This window comes from Alligator mississippiensis, chromosome 1 (genome assembly GCF_030867095.1).
Source record: "Alligator mississippiensis isolate rAllMis1 chromosome 1, rAllMis1, whole genome shotgun sequence".
NCBI lineage: Eukaryota > Metazoa > Chordata > Crocodylia > Alligatoridae > Alligator > Alligator mississippiensis.
This window is the reverse complement of record NC_081824.1, coordinates 13,674,127-13,693,088: the sequence shown is the minus strand read 5'-3', so window position 1 is coordinate 13,693,088 and position 18,962 is coordinate 13,674,127. Positions and strand designations below refer to the sequence as shown.

The 18,962-nt window shown below is 40.8% G+C and overlaps 1 protein-coding gene across 1 annotated transcript; it reads right to left on the bottom strand.

Annotated features, from left to right (window-relative positions):
• Positions 1-3,439: 3,439 nt before the first annotated feature.
• On the bottom strand, positions 3,440-18,468 carry LOC102561804 (meprin A subunit alpha). Its single transcript, XM_059727230.1, has 12 exons — positions 18,459-18,468; positions 18,317-18,370; positions 16,889-16,929; positions 16,726-16,801; positions 14,758-14,875; positions 12,547-12,722; positions 11,525-11,746; positions 10,731-10,877; positions 8,163-8,378; positions 6,651-7,124; positions 6,312-6,485; positions 3,440-3,483 (listed from the first exon to the last, which is right to left on the bottom strand). The coding sequence occupies exons 1-12, from the start codon at positions 18,466-18,468 to the stop codon at positions 3,440-3,442; spliced, it is 1,752 nt and encodes a 583-aa protein (XP_059583213.1).
• Positions 18,469-18,962: the final 494 nt, after the last annotated feature.

The following is an 18,962-nucleotide window of genomic DNA, read 5'->3' as shown; positions in this document are numbered from 1 at the left end:
TCGCGTTTGCTGTCTGTCAATACTCTGGGTCAGATTTTGCTCTTAGTTACAATGCCATAAACCTAAATTAACTCCAGCTGCCTGAGCAGATTTACATCCCTGGGGAGTGACAGAATTAGTCTTTAAATTGTTTTCAATTAATAATTAACACCAAATTACAGAAGCTAGAGAAGAAAAAAAAAAACTGATCGCCAATGACCTCAGGTCCAATTTTAGGGATTTTTTCCAAAGCTGTGTCCATTCTAGAGGTTAATGACTGTATTGTTGGGGGCTTCCACCAATTCCCTCGGGACACCGTATCACAGTTTAATGACTTTCATTGGTGTTCATCCTATTTTTTATTTTCTCCAAGGGTGTCAGTAGGAAGTGGGGCTTTGCATGTTGGGAGAGAGCAGTGGCAAGTCTCTGCATCATGCTCAAGTGACAGCCTGAGAAGTCTCCCTATGAAAATCTGTCCCATCTGTGCCAACCTCTTTCTATGTATGGCACTATCAAGTATGGCCAATGACACCCTCGCTGTGCAGGGATTTGGGTCAGTGGGTACATGCTGTAGGTTAGAAGCATCTGCTGTAATCTCTTCTATCTCCCCCAGTGGGACTTACCGCAGCAGAATATAGTATGCCTTTAACAGCCTTGCTGTCAGACAGTCTGCATACAAGCTATGCAAAACATTTATGTTAGCACCTCCTAGCTTGCCCTTGGTATGAAATGGTTAGCCTCCCTAACTGTATGTTTTTTCTTCTTTTAGCTTGTTAACCTTTGTTCTACATTTGCTGATTGTCTTAGAGCCAAATGGTTTGGGATAGCCATACAGGTTGCCTAAATGCTCCCATTATCAAACCTTTTTTTTTTCCCCAGTTTCTCTGAACGTCCTAAAACTTTCACTTTTTGAGTGGAACATTTCCAGGCTCAATTTCTGAGTGAGAGTGAACTTGAATAAATGGACCTGACTTGTACTGGTGAAAATCAAGCCTAATTCTATTGAAGTCATTGGAAATATGTTGATATAGCCTTGGATAAATGAAAGGGGTTGCAGGATTCTATGAAGTTCCTTTTACACTGGTTACACATAGTATTTAAGAGCTCAGAAAATACTATGTGTGTACATAGCTGTTTAAAAAGTTCCATTTTTACTGAAAGCTAATTAAAGCTATTTAAAATTTTTTTTTGAGTGGTTCCTCTATACAGCCGTATGGGTCACTTTTTTTTCTGGCTACTTTTTTAGCAGAACTGAAGTGTAACACCTTATTAGCCCAGGCTGGTGAAAACTGAAATATTTAGCTTAGTATCACTAGAGAGCATTCTCTGAAGAAGTCACACATTTGGAGAGCTGCAAGTCTACACTGGACAGGGCAAGGATTTAGTTTAATTCAAATTGTTCCTACGACAAAATGTAGGAATGTAGACAAGGTGCCTTCTCCTACCTCTGTCTGACACTAACCAACAGGTAAGTAATGTAAGTAATTGGAAAAAAATATAAGCAACTCTAAATGCTAAGGAAAAACAGCACTGAGGGTTTTACCAACAAAGAAGCCATTTCCAGCTCAGACAGCTTACCCCAATATTTGCTTGGCTTTGGGCGCTGTATGAGCTTCTGCAGAGCAGTAAAACTGGAAGTTGATTCCTTTCCTCAATTTTGTTGCCCTTCTCCCTTTCCCTTCTACCCTGGGGCTGTAGAAATGTAGACTCCAGCCAACTTCTCCCCCATGCTCAACCAAAGGAGATCCATAAAGGATTGAATGAGAGAAGATATCTTCCAATGTTTTCCAGGAAAATGGCTTTCTGTCCAGCAGACCACCTCTGTGAATGAAGAGTACCAAAGGAGGAGGAGGAGGAGGAGGAGGAGTGGGGTCTTCTAAGAGATCACATGATACCTCAAACATTACCTCCCAAAGAGTTGAGGAGGAGCCACACAGATCAGCATGAGGGTCCAGGCTCTACCCCAAATTCAAAATGTTAAACAAGACAACTTTTTATATCTGAAACTAATGTGGCCTTATGATTACTCCAGCTGTAAGACAAAAGTTACTCTGACAAGCTGAGAAGGACTCTCCAAAAACTCAAGATGAACCAAGGACAAAGGGGCATAAGGAAATATAGCTAGCAAGGTAACTAGCTAGCTAGCTAGCTAGATATACTTGTTAGTACGAGGAGAGGTCTGTGTCGTCCCCCTCTCCACCTCCCCAGTATACTAATACTAATACCTAATACTGTGTTGGCCTGTTTTGAAGCCTATATATATGGAAAACCACAAATCTCTTTAGCAGAAGTGCCATTGTCAGTAAGGATGCTCCATGGCTTCTTAGCATAAAGAAACATTTCAAGGGTTCACCCTCTAGAAGCAAAGGGTTAGAAGGAATTTCAAGGGCTATGCTGAGGGTGAGTGCAGCTGGGCACAGGCAAATGAAATAGTGAATCAATAACAGAGGATCCACAGGTGTGTAGCATCCATAACATAAATGCATGTGGAAAAGGAACAAATATCTGCAGCAACACAATATAAAGCAATCTGAAAAAACCTGACCGCTAAATCTCCTACACTGAGAAGCAACACAAGACTATAGATGATATTTAGTATTCTTAACATATCTATCGATGTATTTGGGATAATAAAGTATAATGTTTATAGAGCCACATCATAGTACATCAGTTGGATACTGCATTTTGTATAGAGTTTTTGGTGAAAGCTGCGTGTCTCAAAAGACAAATCAATCACTCCTCTCTTTTGCAAGACCTTTTGAAGCCAATGAACCGGGATAGCTGAGGGGAACATTTGCCCAAAAAGTGTAATAAAATGTCATCAAGTCTTTCACACAAACACAAAAGGAACCCTCTTCCCTCCCCTCACATCTATTTCAAAAATTTTGAGCTGAGTCTTGAAATGGCCAAAGAGCTGAGGAAGGTGTCTCAGTTGTTTAAAGAAAGAATTTGGTGGCATAGTTGAGTGCATGCTCAGAAGCACATTTGAGTACAGTCATCTACCAGACTCTGGAGAGCTGAAGTTAGGAGAATCCAGACAAGAGGAATCTCTTATAATCAAGGTGAAGGGAAATGAAGTCAAGGATGAGAAATGGTGACAACAGGCAATATTACTTGAGGGTCAACAGACAGCAGTACCAATGTGGGAATTGTGGAGGAAGAGTTTGGATTCAAGGATGATAACAGCGTTATTCAGAATAATGATAAATGAGAGGATTCAATCATGTAGGAAAACATGGTTCTGTATGGGGAAGTTCCTTGCATTTAAGAAACACTTTAGATAATTAGGTAAAATACTTTGTGATGAAGTTATAGTTTTGCTTTTTCAATGCCGGAGCAAGGAAGCTCAGTTCAAAAAGTTCTATTAAAAATGAATTGTTTTCATGAAATGGTTAAAAACTGTTCATTTTATTGTAGATGATTCTTTGTTTGCTGTTCTAGTGCTGGGATTCAGCACGTTTCAAGGACGGACTGGGACTTCAGATTTAATCCAAGGGGTTAGATCTGTAAAAAAAGATGTTTAAAGACATGACTATCATGACTATCATATAGTAAAGTACTTCCCATATGACAGGCAAACTGGCAAAAGGCAGATTCCAGTGCAACATAGAGTCATGACATCCACAGCAGTTAAGTATTAAAGTACCTAAAATGCTGTTTATGCTCTTGGGTACCAATATGCCTCTTCCATAGGCAGGCCTCGGATCTTTGAGGATGCCCACAAATCTGACGTTAATTTACCAAGCTGAATTAGCTCATAAATGGAGAGAACTACAGTCCTCCTAGCACTACTGCTAATTTCTTGCATATATCTTCAACATTTTATTACTAGATGCCTGGGCTCACCCACATCAGCATTGTACTAATCAAAACTAATTTAATGAAGCTTCTCCCAATATACAGGGGAGGCCAGAATCAGCCCCGAGTGGTATTGCTCTTATTAAGGGAGACTTAGAAGAGCTAGGTAAAAGTTAGGAATTTTGCACACTAGAGATATGAACCCTGATTTTGTATATCTATTAGATCATATACATTTCTGGCTAGGAATGAGTCAGAAACAGATTTCCCATCTAGCAAAATTTGGGGTGATTCGGGCTTTAAGAGGAGGATTGCAAAGGGTTCAGGACAGTGCTTGGCCTGTAGCCAGAGCACTTTGCAGGGAAGTAAAAGATGCAGGCTCAAACTTCCTCTGGTGAGGAGGGTCTGAAACAAAGGTCTCCTGCTCCCTAAGCAAGTGCCCAGACCACTGGGTTGTTGGACTAAAATGGTCTCTTTCCTCCCCGCATTTTGCTTTCGCCGTGTATGCACAAGGAGCAATTCTCTTTTGCCATGGGAGCAGAGTCTTGCATGACTGCCTCAACCTGCAATTAAGTGACTGCATAATACTGTTCAGGTGAAGAAAGCAAAATAGGAGTGAGCCCAAAATATTCAGGGTGCGGTTTTGATTAATGAGATTCATTGCATAATCACATGTTTTATGGCTGTTATTAAAACTAATTGCAGGAATGGACAGGGAGGGAAAAGTTTATGGTCTAGTATATCACTCAGATCAGTAACGTCCAAAAGTTGCTCAATGTCCTTGTGACAGGGAGCCTGTGGGCCCTTTCACTTGAAGGGGAGAGAACCCTGAAGTTAGGACTGCGAGGGGGCAGGCAGCCAGGAATCCCCCTGCCCTGGGCAGGGAGCTGCAGTAGGGAGAGGGGGACACCTGCAGCCAGTCAAGAGACTACTGCATGGAACAGGCTGGCTGTAGGAGATTTGGCAGGCAGGAGATCAGCTGGCTATTCGTGAGCTGGCTACTAGCAAATGGGCAGGCGGCAAGCTGCAGGCTGCTGAGCTAAGCCTGAGCTGAGAAAGCAGGCAGGTCATTAGACACAGAAAGGGAACACCCATGGGGAGTGGCAGGGCCACATGACCAAGGGGGCAGGGCTTAGGAGGTGCATAAAGCCAGTGCATGAGAGCAGGCAGGCAGTCTGGCCTACAAGCTGCTGGAGAAGGATCTCCTGGCGAGGAAGGCTACAAGACAGTGCCTAGCTGATCACACACTGAGCTGCCTTGGAACTACCAGCAAGACACTGAGGGCTTACCGAGGGACACAACCCAGGGCTGGGGGGGTTAGGTTGGTACCCAATGAGTAGCTTGCACTTATAGAAGTCAGTGTACACTCAAAACTTTAAGATGCAGTAATATTTTTAGAAATGGGCATTGACTTAGAGTGGTTGTCAGAAAGGAAATTAGATTTATTAATCAGATGCATATGTGCTGACAGGAGAATAGATCCTCCTGCATTATGTCTTCTTAGTGCTGTTAATACCCAATTTTAAGTGTTACTGTATGACTATATCCCAATTCCCAGCTGCTAAGCACAGAACCCAGTTCTAAAGTTCCCCCTGTATAATGCTTTCTAGTATAACAAGTCCCATTATGTTCAATGAACTATTTCCTGCAGTAAGGTACTACTCAAGGGGTGCATCTACATGTATGCAGTTACTGTGCAGTAACCAAAAAATTACTGCACAGTACAGGCATGCATCTATATGTGCGCAGCTGTACTGTACAGTTATTATGGTGACTTACACTGACTTGGGTGTAAATTTAATACCTGAATCATACAGGTATCAAATTTATGCCCATTTAGTTACTAAGTAAAAAGACACATATAGACGCCTTACTCTACAGTAACACTGTGTGTGTGGATTGACATAAGACTAACTTTAGCCCCAAGTTGATCCGCACAGTGTTACTGAACTGTAATGCCTGCATGTAGATGCCTACCTAAACCCCACTTACTGCACAGTAATTTACTATGCAGTAAATTTAATACACAGTAAATGCATGTGTAAAGACAACCAAGGCAGCAAGTATAGTTAAAATGAGGGCCCTTGCAGGTATGGATTATAGAACCAGATCTATAATAAAGTGCAGAAGGGTCAAAAATGTCCTTATTGCTTATGCCATGCTTTTCAATGCTCAATAGATGCCTGATTCATTTTCAAAACCAAGAATTTCAAAACTGACTAATAATTTGTTGGGTACCTCTGTGTTTGGGCATGCAAGTGGGATCACCTTAGAGGAAAAATGTCAAGCACTTTTTGAAAATCTGATCTCATAAATAAATCTGGGAATCAAGTTCTTTTAAACGAGTCTAAAGTTGGGGACATCCAGCAATCAAGGCATGCAGATCACTAGACAATTGAAAAATCTTTTCTAGAAGATGATGATGTCTAGCTATATAAACAACCTAAATCTTCTACATCTTCCTTAGTAACAGTAAGCTAAGTAAATGTTCTGTTCTCTGATTGTTGACAGGGTACTCTGTTATGATACTATACCTTCAAAATCTGCAAAGATGAAAAGATCATCGTTTTTGAGGAAATTTTTCCACTGCATTTCTCTATGAGTCAGGAAAGAATTCCAGCCTGCACCTGGGCCCACATAACAGTTACAGGAAGAAGAAAAATTTCCAGTAATGGATGGTTTATCCCACTGGAGTGTGTCGTTTTTCTCTGTTGGAGAAAAATATCGGAGCTGATGAAAACATGGGTTCAAATTCATCTCCCATCAAGTAGAGTTACCACCAGAACAAATCTGACCATGCATCCAGTTTTTATAACATCTTTCCCTGGAAAAGCTCCTCATTTCCATCTTATGACCCGTGGACCAAGACTTACCATATACCCGCTGGTTAGGGTTCGTAGTAAAGCTAAGGCTTAAGGACATCCTTTGGGCTACTTCCGGGTCTTGATCCAGAACAGTGAGAATCACTTGCCTGTTCCCAGCAGGCCATTCTAAAAGTCCATCATTCTCGCTGCTGCACAAATGGAAAGTAATCCCCATGTAATTCACATATGAGGAGGTTGCTCTTCCATGGGGATAAAGCCTCAATTCAAAACCATAGCCTTCTGAGCTGTAGAATACCGGGCTAGAGATGAAATCACCTCTTGAAGTACTGTTAAAAAGGGTAGTGAAGTTCCTAATGTGCCAGACACTGGTGGGACATTTTGTCTCTGTCAGGCTGATGTCATCAATGGTAATTCCACCACCAGAACTGGCTGGATCTCCTCTGATGCCTTGAAAAGCATAGCGGAATTTGGTTTGGACGTTAAAGGGAATATTGGCTAACTTCCAGTGATGTTTTCCGTCAGCTGAAGGGAAAATTAACATTTTTAAGAGCGATAAATGGGTATCAGTGTCATAAATCATGGTCAGTTTTCCTCAAGCATCATGTGATGGAATTTCTTTGAATGCTAAAGGCAAGATGATATTTAATTTACTGGGTGCCTAGATGGGCTTAAGTACTTTAATACAGTTTTATTCCACCATGCTGCAGTCCCTGAAAATCTATTAATGCAGCTGCTTTTTCAAAACACTATCTTTCTCTTAAGACTGAGCTAACAAAAATGCAGTGAGGAGGAGAAGGAACCACCTACCTTTTGTATTATCAGTTTCTCAGGGATCCAAGCAGGGTAGAATAAATCACACTTAGGCACTTGCATTTACTTACACCGCTAGCTGTTCGATACCAACAATAGCCTAAGAACTCGCGATCATTAATATGCAAAGAAAACAACAGTTGTACCATTGTAAAACCAGTTACACATTTGATGTAAATGGTGTCAGTCTCTATTTACACTAAAAACAAACATTTGCCCCCATATTTTTTAAATCTCCTACAATGACAGAAAAGCCTGACAAGTCTATCCAGCCCACCCTGCTTCTGGTAGAAAGAGATGGTGCTGAGGTGGAGTCCTTCTTGTATTGAACTATTACATTCAGTAAAAGACCTTTGGGCTTGGGACAGACATTACACAGAAACTGGTTTAAGTGATCAGAAACTGGTTTAAACATTGTAGCAGAACAGACATTCAGTGCACATAAGCCAGTTTCAGAATGGCCGAAGCCAGTTTGAGATAAACCTGGTTGAAAATAGTATCAGAATTAAGTGATTGAGCTCAAACTGGTTTATGTAATGTCTGTCCCAGACCTTGAGGGCTATGTATTCCAGGACTTAACATATCTATCCATTTGAATATAGGCCTATAACACCTCCACCCTTATATCTGGCTTTCAAAGAATGAGGTAGTCAGAGGATCCAGCACTGGAACTGTCAGCAGTAAAGCAGATGCAATTTCCCTCATCAGAGTTGGAGTTGATAAAAATATACACATCACAGAAACTCTCACCTTGGATGGTGTGCAACTTTACCATCTTCCTTACGTTGCCAGTTCCATCATCCATTTTAACCCAGATAACTAGCTTATCTTGTGGGCTTCCATTGAGCTTGTAGAAAAACTGCAGGCATTTCTCTTTCCTCTTTGGATAAAAGACACGAGATTCCAGAAGAGCTGACTGACTGGCATTTCCAGTCCTGGTATCCAAATGCATAAAATATCCCCCATCTAAAAAAAAAATGCATTCTTTATAGAATCTCCAAATACTCTTTATCATTCTTCTTGGAGCTTTTCTCTATGATTTTTCTCTTCTACCTGAGACAAAGGTCCAGAAATAGTTTGTATTTTTGACTAAAAGGCATCCCAAGCCTCCTCCCTGTTGAAGCCCTTGAGCCCCGATGTCCAACTGACTTCACTATTTTTAGTTCATTAAAGTTTGCCCTTTGAAATTAAAAACCACAGTTGCAAACCTACTTTTATTTATCCTTCCATGTAATTTCAACTGAATCGACCCATGATCACTCAAACTAAGATTCTTTTCTATGACCAGCTCTTCTACCAAGTCCTCAATGTTTACCAAAACCATACCTAAAATGCCATTGCCTCATATCTAAAATGGCCTTTCTCGTGGCTTCCGAGACTATTTAGTGAAACAATCCATCTACTGGAATAACTGAGCTCTACCTTTATTGATAGCATTTGTGTCCCAATCTGTATTTGGAAAGTTAGTCTCTCATAAAAAGACAATTCCCTGTTGCATTGCTCTCTCCAGCAACATTACAGAGAGCTCTGTACATCTCCAGAGCTGACCCTTGGGATCTCTAGCACTTTTCCCACAGAATTTCTTTTACCATATTGCCCTAAAGTAATTTTGTTCCAAATCGATTCTACGTTATCCATGTTCCCCCTTATTTTTTTAGAGTCTGTCATGTCATTAACATGCAGTGTTACCCCCATATGCTTAGCTTTATATCTACTTTTCCTGACAAGCATGTCTATTTGCTTTTGTTGGAAAAAAGATCAACAGCATGCTGGGTTGTATTAACTAACATGCTTCTTGAAAATCAAGGGAAGTGATTCTTTCTCTCTACTCAGCACTGGTGACGACTTACCTGGAGTACTATGCCCAGCTTTAGGCCCCACACTTCAAGAAAGATGCAGACAGACTGGAAAGAGTCCAACGGAGAGCAACAAAAATAATTAGAGGCCTGGGAAACCTGACTTAGGAGGAAAAGATGAAAGAACTAGGACTGTTGAGTCTGAAGAGGAAAAGCCTGAGAGAGGATTTGATAAGTCTTCAAATATCTGAAGGGAGATTATAAAGAGGAAGGCGATAGACTTTTCTCTGTGGCCATAGGGGATAGGAGTAGGAGCAATGGTCTCAAAATACAGCAGAAGACGTTTAGGCTGGAGACTAAGACAAATATTTTGACTGTGAGGGTGGTCACGCATTGAAACAGGCTACCTAGGGAAGCTGTGGAATCTCCATCCCTATACATTTTCAAGAGCAGACGCTTGGTTGGGATGGTTTAGTCAGGGATAATCCTGCTCTAAGCAAGGGGCTTGGAACAGATGACCTCACAAGGTAACTTCCAGCCTTACTTTCCTATGAACCTACTACAATATCTGTGTCCCAGTTATGGTTTCTATTCCATCATGTGTCTCTTACCCCTAAAACAGACAATTTTCTATTATATGCCAATAGCTCAATTTTTTCTACTTTGTTGTGTAAGCCCTTTGAATTACTGTACAAATATCACGCTTGTTTCTTATTAACCACCCACAGTTTTGTCCTTGCATTAACTGTATCACTTGTCTCACTAAGGTCTTGTCAGATTAGGCCTCTCTCTCCCCTTGCCAGCAACCCTTCTGCCGATGGGTTCTTTCATGCACGATCATGTTTACACAGTCTTCTTTTTACTGTGCACTAAAACCAGGCATGGGGTTTAAATGCATCTCCCCCAAGCTACACCCCCAATTCCACTAAAAACAAATACACTGACACTTTGCTGAGGATTTGTTCCATATTTCTTTAAACTTGTATAACTTTTAAAGTCAGGATTTGTTCTAAACTAGTTTTGTGCGTTATGATATTGTGTAATGAGGCCCAGGTCCTGAGAAGTGTTCATGATATTTTCCCAGCAATGCAATTGCTTGGAAATACTTGGGCAGTGGTAGCTTCAATCATTCAAGAATTAGAAATTGATGCAAAGTAAGAGCACGTGTGCATAAAGAAAAGGCAGATCCTCACTTTGTTCAATCCAGTGGGGCTCTGCTGAAGCCAGGGGAGCTATACCAGTTTACAATAACCTTGCTCCCTCTCTGTGTCTTTACTTGACCCGGAGCAGTTTTCAAACAGTTTTAGAAAGTTCTTGAGTTCTACAGCCCCCTCAAATGAAAATCACTGATCCTTCTGTCTGATGACTAAGCACACAGGCTTGATAGCAACTGTTCAGACTAACCCTTAAAACTGGCATCGCTGTCACTTACCTCTCTATCATATTTATTTTCAGAGAAAGTTGAAGTATGGTAATATTCTTGCATTATTACTACAAAGAAAAATGCACACAAGTACCCTACCTTTACAGTGCCCCAGTAAGGTGTGGTCCTCATTTCCAGGTTTGCCTAGAGTATGGCCCCAGTCGGCATCATCTTGTTCACCCTGCACCATCCCACAGATATTGATGTTCTCGAAGGTGCACTGATCCAACAAAGTGAGGCTGGAAGCTGTTAGATATAGAGCATGTGTGTTTCTGTACATGCATTTTACATAGGAACCAAGGGACACTGTCAACTCGCATACTGAACACCAGAAGAGGATCTGAGTATCCCATGTATGCTTAACCTATTTACCTTCTCAGCATCCCCATGAGTTTGCAGTTGGGAGATGAGGCTCAGAGACACGAAAGGGCATATTCAAAATGGTAGTTAGGTGCCAAGATTCCCACCGAAATCACACCTTTTGGATATGGCGTCATGTGACTTTTTCTAAGATCACACAGGAAAAAAATTGAACATGGGTCTCCTAGGTCCTAGACTATTACCTTAAATGCTGTGCTATAATTTCTCATATGCTTTGAAAAACATCCTGCTTACTGACAGCAGTCCATGAATGAAACACTAATTATTATTGAAAGACCCTAATCTTGTATTGCTGTCTGTGTTTGTGGACCCTATAGACTCTTCCACTAGGACTTCACATGAGCCAGTCCATATTGATCACTCTGCAGAATGAGGGCCATATTTTTCTACTATTGCTAAAAGATCCTTTGTCCAAAGCTGAAGCATTACATCTCCTGTCACATGACTTTACTGATGTACTGCAGAACACAAACTAGTATATCAAAATACTGGGAAAAGAAAAATAAACTTACAGCAGCCATATAACTTATTCAGCTCAAGTGAGTCGATCCTACTCAGATCCAGCCTTTGCCCAATAATCTCATTGAATTTAGGAATTTTAGTTGTGATAGAAGAGATGTTGCTATGGATGTTGAAAGAATAAGGTCCATAATGCAGAACAGATTCATAATCATATGGGGTATTTAGGTCCAATAGGTAACTATCATTGTGTTTGTCAAAAGCATATGCATAACCTAGAAAAAAAGATATAATTAGACTAGACTGGGCATGTCTACACATGCACATTTACTGTGGAGTAACCGACATTACTGCGCAGTAACCAAAAATTACTGTGCAATATGGGCAGCGTCTACACGTGCTCATTCATACTGCACAGTAAATCTATTGACTTACTCCGACTTCAGTGTAAATTTTATACCTGCAGGTATCAAATTTATGCCTGATTAGTTACTGTGCAGTAATGCACATGTAGACGCCTTACTGCGCAGTAGCACTGTGTGTGTATGGACTGACTTGGGATGAAATTTAGTCCAAAGTTGGTCTACACACAGGGTTACTGTGCTTTAACACCCGCATGTGTAGATGCTGGCCTAAACCCGTTTACTGCACAGTAACTTACTATGCAGTAAATTTAATGTGACATAAATGTACGTGTAGACGTGCCCACTGAGAATGAGACTTAGAACTTAACATATTCAAAGTGATTTACATACATCATTAGCTAATGCTCATATCTACAACAGATAAACAGCCATTATTATTCCCATATTTAAAATACAGATACTAAAATGGAAATAAAGATTTTTTTTTCAAAGTCCACAGACAGAAGACTCATTACTAAAAGAACATATATTTTTGTGTTTCAGGATGATAAGAACACTAGGACAATGGAATAATAAGAAACTGTGGAATCTCCCTCACTGGAGGTTTTCAGGAAGAAACTGAAGAGATATCAGTCTGAGATGGCTTGAGATGACACTTGAGATTCCTTCCAACCCTATTATTCTAATGTGATCACAGCATTGCAGATTACCTTCAGTGATCTGATCCCACCATATCTTAACATAGTCATCACGGTCTGTCCTTGACTGCTCATGGTAGAATCCCAGCGCATGCAAGACCTCATGTTCCACTAGGTATTTATAGTCGCACCGGTCACCAATAGATACAGTTTGACCAGTCTGAAGATCCCCCACATAAGACCAGCAGCTGTAGGACAAATATTCAGTTATTGCAACCAGTTTGTTTAATACTTTGTATGATTTGTCTTCACTTACTAACTCAGTTATTAAATTAAGATACAACACAAAATAAATGCTTCCAAAATTGCATGCCTGGATCCACCTTAATTGTAAAACTGCCACAGACCCCAGGCCCAGAGTAGCATGCAGTTGCACTGCCCCAGAAACAGACTGGGAAGCAGACTGTGTCTAAAGGAAACAATTAGCCTCCTGGTTTCACTTTGCTCCATTGGGATGGGAGAGCTGACACAGTGGTGCAGCACAGCATGCATTCTCCTGCATTGGGCAATGTGCTAGGGAGGTGAAAGCAAGGTCTTTCCCACGCGCTGTGTAATCCCAGCTCACAGATATGGGAGTGGGTGCAGCAGCTCTGCAGAGACTGCTTATCCTCCAATGTGGGTAGCCAACATAAGGGAGTAATGGCGGAGCCTTAGCACCCCATAGTCTGCAGCTACGAGCAGGCAAGATGGTCGACTATTTAGCCCTCTTTCGCAGTATGCCTGCAGAAGTGTTTAGCACCCAGAAGTTTGCAGTGATTTAACTAAAAGCTTGATGGATACAGACTTCCTTGGGTGTGTTCACAAACATGGCTTGAAGTGTTTGACTTTATGCACTTGTCTTAAATGTCTCCATTGGTCTAATAAAAGATATCACATCTACTCAAAGAACCTTGCCTGCCTATGCCTTAAACTAGTAAAATGTCAAAAGAATAACAATTACCTCCTATGTCTGAGACAGAGGACAATCTACAACCTCCTTCTCTAACCAAACAGCCCCACTAACTCTAACCAAACTCTAACCAAGAGACGCAGACAGAAGTGACAATTTTCACCCAATTTGGCCCCTGAAAGCACTCCACAGCTGTTACCAAACACAAGTGCATGGCTACAGAGCACTTTAAAAGGGCACAATCTCATGAAAATCTTAACCCTTATGCAATAGGGTTCAGATGAAGATGCTCCAAAATGGAGCAAATTGTGGCTGCATTCAGGACTTGGCTGACTGTAGCTCAGCCCAGCTTTGATGTTGCCTTCAAAGTGGGAGGGGGGAAAGAAAAAAAAGGAAGCTCAGTCTGGGGTTTTTTCAGGCGGAGCTGAAGGGTGGTGTGGGTGGATCGAAGCCCCCCAAGGATGCGGCAGCTTCAGTCGACATGCCTGCCCTACCTGCTATCACTAGCTGGGGAACACCCAGAATGAGCTCCCTCCGCTCCCTTTCTTCCCTCCCGTTCTGAAAGCAGGGCCATGGCTGGGAGAGAGTGGAGTATTGCTATCAGGAGAACAGCTGAAGGCTTGCAGCTGCTCTAAAGAACAGCTGGATTCCCCAACCCCCAGCACCCAACAGCAAACTTCTGTTAGGTCTGAGGGATCATTGAAACTCATAGCCCTTCCTTTGAAGTGCCATGAATTACAATGGGGAGCTGCTTTTCTGTCTGTGCCTAAAGAGGATCATCATGCCCGTCCAACCCACTCCCTGACTGAGTCGTCCCAACAAAAGTCTTAGAAAACAGGTGGTTCCTACAGCATGTGCCAAAATCAGTAAAGCTGGGCTCTGATGGACCAAAGCCAAGTTCACTCACTGAAAACAACCTACTGACAGGTTGCTCCAGCTTTTACCAGGCAGAATTTGTTAATTTGGAGGATTTCAACTGCTTCATTAACACACACACACACAGAGAAGTGATCTCTCCTACAGCTGGAACTCAGAACAAAAACAATTTGAAGAACATATATCAAGAATATCAGGAAGGGAGACCAGGCAAAAGCTTTGCCTGGTTAACCCATCGACACTGGCTTCTTTTTATCACATGATGCAAATTCATTCTGGGGGAGAAATCTTAGCTTAAAGATATTTGTGTCTTCTCCCATAGCTAGGATGCAAATACACACACACTGAAATTCACCAAATGAACACACATGCACAGGAAAAGATCAGGAAATCAAAATGTAACCAGTCCATAAATCAAATAAATTATGTTATAAATCAGTTCATAAATATACAATTACCCATCTAGTTTCTCAAATTTGAGGTACGTCTTTTCTCCTTCATAGGGTTTGAAATCAACACAAGTTTTCAATCGGAACATTTCAAAGGCCTGCAAGATAACTCCCTTAGCATTCAGATCTGAAAGAGAAGAAATGGTATTAATTTTCCTGCAAAATGCAAAGATAGGATTTTCAGGTATTTCTGTGACAGACAAGATGAACTGATGTGGCACAAGCATAGCTACACTCCTGACCTGATACATTGCCAACACTTAAAACAACTGTTGGTCAATTAGTGATATTATTCCACTTGAGAAATAAAGCAACTCCGTACAAGTCCCCAAAATGGGATTTGGAGGGCAGACCAGGGGAAGTCTTCTTAACTTTTAGCCTAATAGCTCATGATAGCCTCAGGTTCCTGCCACCATCCCCCCTCACCCAGAGAGAGTTTGAATCCATATCTCCTACTTCCCAGGAAAATTTCCTAACTACAAGGCCACAAGATATTTAGGGTCAAGCACACCTTCCACCCCTGCTATTGAAGTTGGATCATTGGGCAGCCAACACAGGAAGATATATGGGTCCAGCAAGAAAGCAAGTCAAAGGAAGCCTCACTCTGTGGCTCAGTGAAATGAGCATTGCTCTCAAAGGGAGCCCCAGGCCTAGGGTGGGTCTAGGATTTGTGTCTCACAATCCCTGGGGAAGTGTCCTAAGCACTTCTAAGCTACTAGGATACAAGGTGGAAGGCCCTTTCCCCTCTATCATACAGCTGCTCTCCATGGTGTCTCTCTGAAAATGGGATTATACACCTTTCTAGGTGGAGTAGGATCACCGCAGAGCAAAAGTGGCCCTAATCAGTCCTCTGAAGGTGCCCATAAGGACGAGTCTAGTCAAATGGGATCAACCTCTTGGGATGAGAAGCTTAAATCTGAGGTATTGTAACAGAAGTGCCTACAAGGTCTATTTGGATATGGCCCCAGATTTTCTGTTTCCACAGTACTCAGCACAGAGAAGCCCAGATCTTGACTGGTGCCACTATTGTAGTAAATGATATTAATCATTTCTCCTATATTAAATTAATAATTTTATTAAATTATTAAATAGCAAGCAAAATTCAAAATATCAATTTGAAAGAAACAGAATGAATAGGCTATTATCAGAGAATGGAGTCATCCTCATCCTTCTTGATCAAAGACAACCACATTTTATGCCATGACAAAGGTGAATGGCAATGGGTTCTCTAGTTGCTGATTTATCAAAGAGCCTTAACTGAAATAATCTCATTGGATGCATTTAGTGCTTTGAATGCGGTTGTATAATTTCGATTGCTACATGCTATGAACTTTACCTGTCCCTACATCTGGTTGCATATATTTTATGAGAGATGGGTGAGATGGTTGTCAAACATTTACTATAAATGCCAGCCAACAAATTGTTAAGCCTTCTGAACAGTTTCTTAAACGAGATCTCAAAAAAAGGAAAATGGCTTTAAACTTTTCATTGAAAAAAAATCTGTATTTCATTAACAGAGCTGCTGAGCTGAGACTACTAATTAATTTGTAATTAACTATTAATTAAAAATTATTAAATTGCCATAGCTGCACTGTAGGTATCTCCAATGTCAGGGGGTCCCAGTGTTATTAAAACCAATACTACATGCCAACTGTACAAAATGGAGTACAAGAGGCTCTCACTTTTCTGATCCCTATGTATAGGTACGCTCGGATTATTTGAAGTCCTAACCTGGTCACCATAAATGCAAAAAGTGAACACATGCACCTACAGATTTTGTTATGGTAGTATTATAATGCTTCTAGACTGTTACATATAGTTTAGTTTTTATGTGTCTCTTCCTTTTTGGTATTATTATATACTACAGATGTCTCATATGTATGAACATTTTGCAAATAAAAGGGGATTTTCCAAAAGAGTTCAGCTAAGCAAGGATCCATCATACATCTAATAAAGTTAACAAAAGTGCCTTATTACCCAAGCTGTCAGCCAGGATGTAGGGGATAGGAAATTTCCATCTGTATGAGCTGTTTCTTAGTGCATTTCTCTCTGGCTGTTAAGAAAATCAACACATTTCTTGTTAACATTTTAAACATGCTCTACAATTTCCCAGAAACATTATCTGATTAGTATTACATACCGGTAAGATAATATCACCTTCAAAAAGCCGCCTCCTTGTTGCTGAAATGAGATAAATGGTAGTTTAAAGTAGGTCAGGATAATTCATGATATGAACAATTCCAGTATTTTGTACCAAACTCAACCCATGTCATTAGGGAATTGAAGAACTGAATTTGACCGTTGCAGCTCCCATCCATCTCTCTGTTCAGTAAAACCAAACAAAACCAGAAGCGGCACACCAGAATACATCAGTAACCTGTCTCCACTAGTGCCCAATGTCAGATACTGTAGGGAAGAGATAAGATCACCACAATAGACAATTCTACTGCACTTGCTTACAATGGATGTTTATTTAAAGCGAGGGAATAAGATAGGCTTATGTCCTTCGTGTGCTTTTACACAGTTCAACTTAAATATACAAACAGGTTATTTGTAGACATTTAGATGCGCATATGGACACTCATTTCAGACTTAGGTACACAAATGTCTGTTTTATGTAAACTGTAAATCTCAAATTCAATATCCAGAGTAGAGTCTGAATAGACTACTAAGGCATCTGAAAGCCAGCAATATATACACACCTCTTTTTGTCTTCATTTAATATCATACATCACAATGCATATGGTAAACTTCACCATCAAATTAACTGTTAAGACTTTTTTTTTTCTTTTGCATGTAGAAGCAAGATTTTTTTAGGAGTAGAAAAAGTATCAGCACAATATCCTCTGTCAGCAAAACTAACCGATTGTCATCAGCCAATGAAAAGCAGATAACAAGCGGTATCAGCAGATGAAAAAAGTGTGGGTGAAGTCCTCGTAAGGGCATGAGAATATTTTACTGCAGAAATAATTTATCCTCCCATCTCTGTCATCATGCAGCATGAACCCAAGTAACTTATTTAAGAGGCATGTAAGTAGAGTAAAAGTTGCAAACCTGTGCAGTTCAATTAGAGTCTCTCCAAGGAGTTCACCCAAAGTTTCATTTTGGAGAAAATTTGGAACTAAGCAGCTTAGCTTGGACTAACACAAATGCCCATTAAGCCTGTCCTCCCATTGCCTTGTTCCCCAAATGTTCAATTTTTGACCCTTCTGCTGACCACTGGTTGCCCACAACCACTTTTTGGAAGTAAACCTTAGGGTTTGATGTGCTGTGTCTTTGTCCTTGAGGGACTTTGCATGGCACCAACTCTCTATCAAATCCCTTTTCCCCCAGACCTACCTCCTGCTTCCTTTTACCATCAAGTCTTACCTCTCCTCAACCAGCTGATGAAAGTCACACATTTTCATCTCTTCTACAGAACACACTTTCTTCATGTTATACTTGAGATTTCTCTTCGTACTGGGGAAGCTATCTCTGCCCAGCCCCATCCTCTGTCACAGGCTTTGCAAGTCCCAAAAACAACAAATCAGCAGACAGACATATAATTTTTCCCATCTTGTTTCCTTACCTGCATTTATTTCCGGGATGTTGCTTCTCAGCTGCCCTTCATCTATGTCATAAACTATCAAACAAATCAACACATATATATTATTATCCAGATGGCAGTGACTTCCAGCCAAACATTATCCTAGCCTGTAAAACTAACTGACCCCTCTCCATTTTCTATTAGACTGATGCATATAACCATGCCATTATTACCTTTTTCTTTGGCGGAGTTTCTGATCTGTAAAATAAATAGATAATTTTACATTCCCAGAAAAAAAAACAGTGAAATCCCAGTTGGGCCTTAGGCTAAGAAATAGAAAATGGCAAACCTACTGTAAAGGAGAAGGAGCAGGTCAGCAGCGCTGCCAGACAAAGCACCTTCAGGTAGCCCATTTTAAAAGACAAACTAGTACACAGACAGACACAGGTGCACACAGATAGACCAAGCTATTGATGTTGGCTTCATAAAGCACCAATGCATATAAGGCAACAAAGACTTGGACTTTGCACAGAAAACTGGGTTTCTAATAATAAAAGATACAGCCATGAATCAACCTGATGATTAAGCGACCTCCCAATTTCATAATCACCCCTAGTTTAATTGCCTTGTAGTAATCAGGGCTAGAGATCTTTATAATATTGTTCTGAATTCTTCATGATAAATGCTG